Here is a 10,114-nt window from a genome sequence, read left to right as displayed (position 1 = left end):
ATGCCCGGTGCAGCGGGTGGTTGGTCTTGCCCCGGGTCACTCGTAGCGGGCCATCGCCACCGCGGTACCTGCTGGCGCCCAGCTCGTGGCCCTGTGCCTTGCGGAAGTAGGGCAGGCAGTGCTCGTAGTCCCAGCCCTCAGCACCCTGGCGGTGCCAGCGGTTGTAGTCCTCGGCGTGGCCCCGGATGTAGACCATGGCGTTGAGGGATGAGGAGCCTCCCCAGACCCGGCCGCGTGGCCAGTACAGCACTCGGCCGTCCAGGCCCTGCTGCGGCTCCGTGTGGTAGCACCAGTTGTACCTGTCGTTGCACAGGTTGGCCACCAGGGCGGCAGGCATGTGGATCTTCCAGGAGAGCCGCTTGCTGCCTGCTGACATGTCCTTGGGCCCAGCCTCCAGCAGCAGCACACGCTCGTCCGGGTCCTCTGTGAGCCGGGAGGCCAGCACGCAGCCCGCCGAGCCTGCACCCACCACCACGTAGCTGTACTCATCTTCACCCCTGGAGCCCGCGCTGGCCAGGGCACGGACGCCCAAGGGGCACCGTGGCCCCAGGGCTCCTGGCCAGCCCAGGTGCCCTTGCCTCCAGCCACGCAGGACACACCACATGCTTGCAGCCCAGGTCCTCTTCTCCTCGGTGGAAAATGAGATGGTTCACTTTGTCTAAAACAGGAAACAGGGATGGAAACACCTTAACTCCATGAAAGAACACACGGATAAGCTGGACTTCATTAAAATGTTCTACTCTGGTAACGACACTATCAAGAAAATAAAAAGACAACTCACAGACAAGGAAAAAATATCGGCAAAGACGAGTCTGATTAAGGACTGCCATCCAAAATAGACACGTAACTCCAAAAACTCAATAACAACCTGATTTTAAAATGGACCCAAGTTCTGGGCTGGCTGGTAGCCGGTGGATCCCACACAGCTGATGGCATGGTTCAAGGTCCGGACCAAGCGGCTTGAAAAAAACACCAGACATGTGCGTATGTGTCCAGAATCCCAAAAGGAAGGGAAAACAGAAGGGGTTGTGGCATGACCGTTCCTGCTTCCCTCTCCCTCCCTACTGAGCACATGTGTCCTCTGGCAAATTTTTTTTTTTTTTTAAAATAGGGTCAAGATCTTAATAAGCACATCACCAAAGAAGGTATACAGATGGTGAACAAGCAGCACATGAAAAGATGCTCCAGTCACCTACCATCGAGAAATACGAATTAAAATGTGATACCCCTGCACCTGTTAGAATGTGAAAATCCAGGACAGTGATGACACCAAACGCTGGCGGGGACGCAGAGCAGCAGGGACGCTCATCCGATGTCACTGGCAGGGAAGCCGAAAAGTCACTGGCAGAAATGCAAAACAGTACAGCCACTTTGGAAGACCATTGGGGATCTCCTATAAAACCAATTATATTTTTACTGCAAGATCCAGCAATAATATCGTTGGTATTTATCCCAAGAGCTGAAAGCTTATGTCCACACAAACTCCTGCAAATGGGTATTTGCAGCAGCTTTACTCATAACTGCCAAACCTGGGAAACAATCAAGATACCTTCAGCAGGTGAGTGGACAAGTAAATGGTACTATATCCAGATGATGGAATGTTCTTCCGTGCTAAAAGAAATGAGCCCATGAAACCACAAAAGGACTTGGAGAAACCGTCAATGCGTATTACTAAGTAAAAGAAGCCAACCTGGGACACCTGTCTATGGTACGAGTCCAACACCAGGACATTCTTTTTTTTTTTTTTCTGAGAGGTTTTCGCTATAGGGCGCGTGCATTCGCCAGACAGAGAGAGACATAGAGACAGAAAGCGAGAAATCACCCCCAAGGGAGGATGGCCACACTACAATCCCTTCTCCTCTATTCTCCTCTCGGGATCTTGGGCACGCACGCACGCACACGCGCCTGGCTTGAGTTTTAAGCCACCGGGTCCAGGACGAGAACCGCGGATGACTATGTGGGAGTCCAGCAACATAGCCATTACGTTAACTGCTGGTTCCCCAACACCAGGACATTCTGAAAACCACACCACTACGAACATAGTGAAAAGGTCGGTGCTTGCCAGGGGTTGGGGAGAAGGCTGAGCAGGAGGAGCACGGGGCCGTTTTAGAAGAGTAAACTACTCAGGAGACTAACAGCAGTTGATGTAATGGCTATGTCGCTGGACTCCCATGCAGTTGACTGAGGTTCGAGTCCTGGATCCAGTGGCTTAAACTCACGCCAGGTGCATGTGCATGCATACCCAAGAACCCGAAAGGAGAATGGAGGAGGGATTATGGCATGGCCATGCCCCCAGGGGGTGATTTCTCACTGTCTCTGTCTTTCTGATGAGTGTACACACACTATAGCAAAAACCTCTCCAAAAAAAAAAAGACTAAGAGCAGATAAATGCAATGATATGTTTGCCCAAGCCCACAGAATACAAACATCAACAACATAAACACCTGAGTGTACAGCAGGACTCGGGGTGATAAGTGCGGGCTGGCTGGCCAGCTGCAGCAAGTGAACCACCCGGTCAGGGATGCTGATAATGGGGAGCTGATGCACATGTGAGGACAAAGGGAAGTCTCTGCTCCTTCCTCTCCATTTTGCTGTGAACCTAAAATTGCTCTAAAAAACTAAGTAAATCCAAAGTAATAAAGCGTCTGACTCTATCTTGGATATTTAACACATTTCAGGTCCCTTCCGTCCTCTTTCCGCCTTGTCCCATGTCTGAGCAAGTCTGTAGGAGAGGCCTGGTGTTCCTGCCTTGGTGTCAGTGGGGAAGTTTGAGTCCCGAGTCCAGCAAATCAGCTCCCGGTGAGCACGCCCTGACCTTAACCCTTCTCCCTAAGCTAATAAACACCAGGAGCACTCGCCCCTTCCTTCACCCAAGCCATCCCAGACCAGATCGGTATTGCCATAAAGCCCCGTAGGTGAGTAGTAAACCTCGTCGTAGCCTGTCGCTACGATCATGGTATCCGCAGAGTCGACCTTCAGCAACCACAGAACAAAATACCACTTCCCAGAGCACCGGGAAGGGGCCAGGAGGTGGCATGGTGGTAACATCAATGGACTCCCACATAGCCGACGCAGGGCGACCCAGACCTGGCAGCTTGCTTTCTGACTCCCACCACTTATCTATGCTTGGGTAGCAATGCCCTACAGGGGTAGGTGCCAAGGTTGCTGCACGGCAGCTGCAGGAGCGACATGGACATGTGCAGAATGGCAGGAGATGGTGGGGACGGTCCCTGAGGGCGGCAAGGCCAGAGGAATCAGAACCATGATGCATGGCTTTGGGTTGTTCCAAACAGTCCTCCGAGACACAGCTACTGGATGGACTGTGCCTCTTCGTTTTCCACGGGCTGCTGTTCTTACTCGTTTGTCTTTTGCCCTGATGAGTTTGCTGATACCTAAAGAAGTTGACTTCTAGAGTGAATTCTGAAAGTGACTACAAATTTCCGGGATAAAGAAGACAAGACTGCAGCAGAAGAATTGCAAACCTCTGAAGGGACTTTGATTTTACATATTATTCATTTGGAGAACTCTTATAAAGTAGGTGTCGTCTTACCCATCAGGAGCTACGTTGTTGAAACTACACTCTGAGTCATGTTGAAAGCTGCAGATATTTGACTCAGGGCTGAATGTAAAGCATCTGTACTTCAAGTTCCAGCGTATTCATTAAATACAGAGATGGCTTTAACATTTTAAGGGTTGATCGGAGTTTTAATATGATACAAATAACATGGTTAGTAGTAAGATATTGTATAGGAGTAAATTTAAAAAGCAAGGAGAGGATTTTTGAGAAAAGGAACAAAATGTTCTTAGATTGCATCGAGATTATGAACAGCACAAATGATATACAGAAAATGTCCTGCAACGTATTTGTTCTAAGTACCAAGACACATTACAGTCGTCAGTCATACAGTCTTAGTGTAGCTAACACCCAGTATTAGAGAGCTAGTACACGTCCTTTCACACGAGTGCCTTTTCCATCATCTTTTAAAACTCTTTACAAGAGCTTCCTAAAGGATTCTGGGTTTCAAATCTATATATATATATTTTTAATTATTTTATTTATTAATTTTTTGTTTGCTATGGTACACCTGCATCCACCAGAGAGAGGCAGACAGAGAGAGAGAAAAGGAAAGTGAGAAAGCAAGCCATCAGGTCTGGGACTTGAACTGCGGTCGGCCATGTGGGATCCCAGTGCCTTAACCACCACGCCACCTGCCAGCACCTCAAACCTATAGTTTTATTACTGTTTCATAAAGTATGCTTGTGGCCAAAATGCAGATTTATTTTTATAATGTCCATAACTTAAGACATCGGCAAAGTCAGTGTGTTATTCACTTAGCCAGATATTTGAGCCCTCGCTATTGGCCAGGCATTATTTCAGATGCAGTGGTGGGGGAAAAAAAAAAAGATGAAAAATTCTTACCTTCATGGAGCTTACATTCCCATTTGTTTTAAACTTCTGAGTATATTTAATGAGAAATTACATTCTAGGGTCGATCGGCTAGCATTTCATCGGAAAGGCCACATTACCATAAGCACTTCAGAAGCAATGCCTTTAGTCCTGCAGGCTTTATATAGCAGATGTTAGAATGAGGCGCTTGTGAAATTAGTGGCCGTCAACATAGATGAGCTTGCACAGGGGCCTGCTCTAGCCAGACTGACTTTTTGTTCATCACCTTGATTTTCTCTTCTTAATTTGCTGGTACTCTGTGTTTGAGATCTCTCGGGAGTTCCTGGTAGCTGGCCTACACAGGCAGTTAGCCTGAACCTTAAAACAATGTTCTAGCCAGTGAACCGAGACTACTGTTTGACGTGCGTACTCCCCACCCCGTTAAAAATTAACCTATTCGTTCTTTTTTTTTTTTGGAGAGGTTTTTTGCTATAGGGCACGTGTGCTCACCAGACAGACAGAGAGAAACAGAGAGACAGAAAGCGAGAAATCACCCCCGAGGGGGGATGGCCATGCCGCAATCCCTTTTCCTCCATTCTCCTCTTGGGATCTTGGGCACGCATGCACACGCACCCGGTGTGAGTTTACGCCACCGGGTCCGGGGACTCGAACTGTGGTCGACTACGTGGGAGTCCAGCGACATAGCCATTACGCTAACTGCTGGTCCCAACCTATTCGTTCTTGTACATTGGCACATGCCTCCAGCCTCTTCCTTCCCCTATAAAAGCATCTGTAAATTGGCTGATTAGTTGAAGATATTTTTACATGTATTCCCAACGTGACCACACTATAGTAAATTCTTCTTTCCTCTCACCAAAAACAAACAAAAAAAAACGTATAGCAAATTTTAAAATAATAATAATAAAATTAAACAATACTTTTAAAAATTTGGGGAAATATAAACTATGTAGGAATAAACAAAATATGTGCAAGACCTATACACTGAAAGCTACAAAACACTGAGAGAAATGAAAGATGACTTAAAAAAAAAATCAGGTTACCGTGAATAGGAACACCCGATATGATGACGTCAGTTCTCCCCAAAGTGATTTGTAGGTGCAACGCAACGCCAATCAAATATCAGCAGGCATTTCGGGTAGAAAGGCTACTTTGACATGCTGCTTTCAAAATGCATACGGAGATCAAAGGACATATTGGATTGTCAGAAAAGTCATAATGCATTTTTGTTTTTCTATGCAAACATGCATCATTACCGTCCTGATGATCCAATAGAAAAAGCTGCCGTTCAGTCAGTCATACAAAGAAACCAAACAGAGCGGCAGTGGGAATGGAGGGACTGCAGACCCCGCAACAACACGGATGAACCTTAAAAATATTTTCAGAACATAAAAGGAAAATTTCAGAGGAAGAGTTGGATGTAATTGCCTCCTCTCCAGGAGGAAAGGAAGAAAGTATCCCCCTAGTGGGGTGTGGTCATGCCACAATCCCTTCTCCATTTCTCCACCCTGTTGGGATTTGGGGCATGCATGCCCCAAAATATGCCAGGCAAATTTTTTTAAGCCACTAGGTCTGGGATTTGAACCATAGTTAACTATGTAAGATCTAGCTCTCTTAACTACTAGGCCACCAGAACCTGCCCTACATATAGTTTTAAAACATGCAATTCATACATGCACCAAACATCAGAGTCCCAAAATATATAAAGTATCAACAGATTTAAGGGAGAGAGAATTCTACAATAATAACTGAAGACTTCAAGAGGACAGAATGACAGAAGATTGGTAAGGAAATAGAGGACTTTGGGCCAGCAAGTGGCATGGCGGTGAAGGCGGCTAGATCCCACATGGCTGACGGTGGTACCAGTTCTGGACCTGGCCACTTGGAAATCACACAACGTCACACAGGTCCACGTGCAAGCAGGTGCACACGCCCGATGGCAACAAAGAAAACACTTCAAAGCAACCACGGAACCTTAGCATTTCAGACAGGACAAAGGTCAGCTCTTCCCAGCCTTCCAGACTCAGAAGGAAACCAACCTCACAGCCCTGAGCCTCGGAGGCCTGAGGCTGGCACCGCTCCAGGCCTGCACCAGGCCCTGGGTCTCCACTCCTGCAACTGTGCCTGTGGGACAATCCTTCCTTCGAGAGAACGGGAAACAATGGTGGAGGCCATCCTTACCCATCTGGGGGTCACTCTCACATGGAGGGTTCTGAGCAGGTCGCCTGCCTTTTTCCACCTGGGTTTTAAGTACCAGCCTGACCTACAGGCCCCCAGAGGCCTCAGATGAGGTTCCCACCTTCTCTGCTGGGCTCTAGCCCTACAGCGCACACTCACCACTGCCTGCTTGACCACAGAGCTCCATTAACCCGGGACATCAAACCAGGATCTGACGAAAGGAGCAGCCCCACGGAGCCGAGCGCCACGTGGGTAACATGCATTATCCCCGAGGGAACGGGTGCAGGAGGGACAGCATCCCTCATCACTGCCCTGCCCCGTGTCACGACACGGCAACCCCGGGGTGGTCTGCGGTGTGGGGGCCAGTGACATGACCCACAGCAACCCCACCTGGGCGGTCTGCGGTGTGGGGGACGGCAGTGTCCCCGGGCGGTCTGTGGCAGGGATGCTCATCCATCCGAAGGCACCACACGGGGCAGGGGAGGCTCTGCGCCCCCACTTGGCGGTGGTTCCCGGGACACATACACAGATCGAAGTCACCATGACGTGTGCTTATTTACCTCCGCTTAAAAGGTAAAACTTTTTTCTAAAAGGCCTTTTCTTCAAAAGTCGTCGTCCTTCCTAGGAATCTTGTCCCCATGCACCATTGCACAATGATGGCCGGGCCCAAGGTCTCCCTCCTGGTGGCTAATGATTTGCTGCCTTGGAGATGACTCCTGGACAGCGTGGGCACTGTGCCCACTGCCCGGTCCCTGCTGCCCGACAGGGCTACTGCCCTCTGGACCCTCCTGCGAGGCAGCTGAGGGAGGGGAGGGCTGGGCTGGGCAGAGGCTGGGAGGGGAAGATGACAAGCTGCCAGGTGCACCCTGCGGTGGGAGCCCTGCAGTCCAAGCTGTGGTCGTCACTCTGCCTGGACTCGCTCTGTGACCCAGGACAGGGTCCTGTGCTCTGCCTTCCAGGCCCCTCCCTCTGTGCACACGCCCACTCTCCAGCTAGTCTCCCACTTTCTTTCATTCCTGAGACATTTCTGATATAGGACACATGCGCTCGCTGGAGAGACAGAGAGACAGGAAGTGAGAAATCGCACCCCAGGGGGGATGGTCACGCCGCAATCCCTTCTCCTCCATTCTCCTCTCAGAATCTTGGGCATGCACACACACGTGCCTGGCGTGAGTTCAAGCCTCCAGGTCTGGGACTCGAACCACAGTCAGCTACATGAGAGTCCAATGACATAGCCATTATGCCAACTGCTGTTCCCTGAATAGACACTTATTAAAAGAAACATAAAAGTCTTCAGCTCAGATACAGGAATGCTTAACATCGTTAACCATCAGGGATATACAAATGAAAACCACAATGAGACACCACATTACCTTAATTAGAATCGCAAAATAATAGACAAAGAGTAACACATGCTGGCAGGGATACGGAGAAAGGGCAACTCTTCTATCCTGTTGGTGGGAGTGTAGATTAGTACAATTATTAGGTTGTCGGGAAAGTCATGACGTATTTTTCTATGGTTTCCTATGCAAAAATGCGTCATGACTTTCCCAACAACACGAACACATAGTATTGTGTGGGGAAAGTCAGTATGGCGATTCTTCAACAAAGTTTTTAAATGTCTGATTAAAACACAAGTCAGAGTTTCACTACTAGGTATACATCTCACGGAAATGAAATCGGTCTGGCATCTGCACCCCCGGGTTTACTGCAGTGCTAACCACGAGAGCCAAGATAATGGACCCCACCAAGGCGCCCACCCGCGGACGAATGCACAAGGAAAACGTGGTACCGTGTACACCGTGGAGTACTCCGCCGTGAGAAATTCCGTAACTGCAACCACGTAGACGGATGTGAAGATCGTTATGGGGAAATAAGCCAGGTACGGGGAGACACAGACCCCTCACGTGAGGAATTTAAGAAGGTTGATCTCGGAAATACAGAGTAGGGAAGGCAAAGAAAGGAGGTGGAGGGATTGGCCAACGACAGATAGGTGGAATTTGTCCTGGTGCTCTACTGCACAGTAGGGCGACTTCCGTTAACAACACTGACTCGTGTGTTTCAAAATCCCCACAAGAGAGGATTTAGGATGTTCTTACCACACACAGTAAGTGTCCGAGGTGAGAGGTGTGCTAAATATCCTCATTGGACCGTCATGTGATGTATATATATTTTGAAACATTACACTATATCCCATAAATACATACAACTGGTGTATGTTGATTTTAAAAAACTAAAGTTGGGGCTGCAGGTGGCGTGGTGGTTACGGGCACTGGACTCCCACATGGCTGACTACAGTTCAAGTCCCAGACCTAGTGGCTTGCTCTCCCACATTCTTTCTCTCTCTGTCTCACTCGCTCTCACTCTCCCCCCTCCTCTCTGGTCTAAGAAAGATAAATAAAGTTAAATACAATAATTCTTAAAAAAAAAAAATGTAAAGTTAAGGGTCCAGCAGGTGGTGTGGTGGTTAAGGCACTGGGCTCACACAAGGTCGACCACAGTTCGAGTCCTGGACCTGATGGCTTGCTTTCTCACTTTCTCCCTCTCTTTAGTAAGCACACATGCCATAGAGCAAATTTTAAAATAATAATAATAAATAAAGAGTAAGTCATCCTTTAAAAAAATATTGTGAAAAGTCATTGTCAGACGTGATAATGGTCTTGTGGTCATGTTTAAAAGCACTCTTTCAGAAACACATACTAGTACCTGGGATTTGGTTTAAAATCACCCCAGAGAGGGGAGGAGGGAAGGAGACGGCACAGGGCTGTCCACGAGGGGATAAGGTCGACGCTGCATGAGAACATGGAGTTCCCCCCACTCCTCTTCCGGTTCATTTACAGGTGTCTCACACTGTCCACAGTCAAGAGGACTTCTGACGTGGTTTGTTTGTGATCTCAGATACCCCACTAGGAGGGGAAGGGGGGAGAGAGAGGAGGCAGGGGGAGCTGGCAGAGGGCTGGCCAAGGGTGAAGGATTGCCAGCTATTCCATGGAAGTGGGAGGCATTCTTCAAATGCTCCCTACCAGCTTCCCCTTTTGTTAAAATTAAAATATGAGTTTATTTTGGTGCAAAACAGTTAGCTATGCAGTTTTTTCACAATACACCTTTTTCACAAATTTTTTGAAGATCCTATAAACACACACACACAAACACCTGCTCTTCTATGTTTTTTTTTAATATATATATATATATATAGACGCCATTTAATACGCTTTGGGGCTCTGATTTGTGTGCCAGTGATGTGAGTGTGACATGAGTGCTGGGGGAGTGGCCCAATGAGGCTGTGCCTGTCCCGGCTCCAGCAGGAGCCCTCGGTGCTAGATGGACATCTGCCCCTCTCCATCCCTCGGGACTCCAGTCCAGGGGGCCCTGGGAGCCTGTGCAGCTGAGGCAGAGGCCACACGGGAGGCAGCCCCATCTTTAGCAGCAGCCCCAACAGGAGCTGTGGAGAGCCCCCAGCAGGTGAGGAGGGACAGGGCCTTCTGCTGTCTCGCTCTGCAGCCTCAGCAGCTTCGTGCCACCTTTGTCGTA

General features: G+C 48.7%; 1 protein-coding gene across 1 annotated transcript in view; it reads right to left on the bottom strand.

The window, feature by feature from the left end:
• Positions 1 to 1,336, bottom strand: part of CHDH (choline dehydrogenase) — a 7,883-nt gene extending 6,547 nt beyond the window's left edge. Inside the window, 2 exon segments of the mRNA XM_006169289.2 lie at positions 2 to 658; positions 1,235 to 1,336. Of these exon segments, the coding sequence (XP_006169351.1) occupies positions 2 to 604 (603 nt within the window). The 5' untranslated portion in view covers positions 605 to 658; positions 1,235 to 1,336.
• Between the last annotated feature and the right edge of the window lie 8,778 nt (positions 1,337 to 10,114).

Source organism: Tupaia chinensis, unplaced genomic scaffold, assembly GCF_000334495.1.
Source record: "Tupaia chinensis unplaced genomic scaffold, TupChi_1.0 Scaffold147003_1, whole genome shotgun sequence".
Lineage (NCBI taxonomy): Eukaryota > Metazoa > Chordata > Mammalia > Scandentia > Tupaiidae > Tupaia > Tupaia belangeri.
This window is presented reverse-complemented; position numbering and strand designations above follow the sequence as displayed.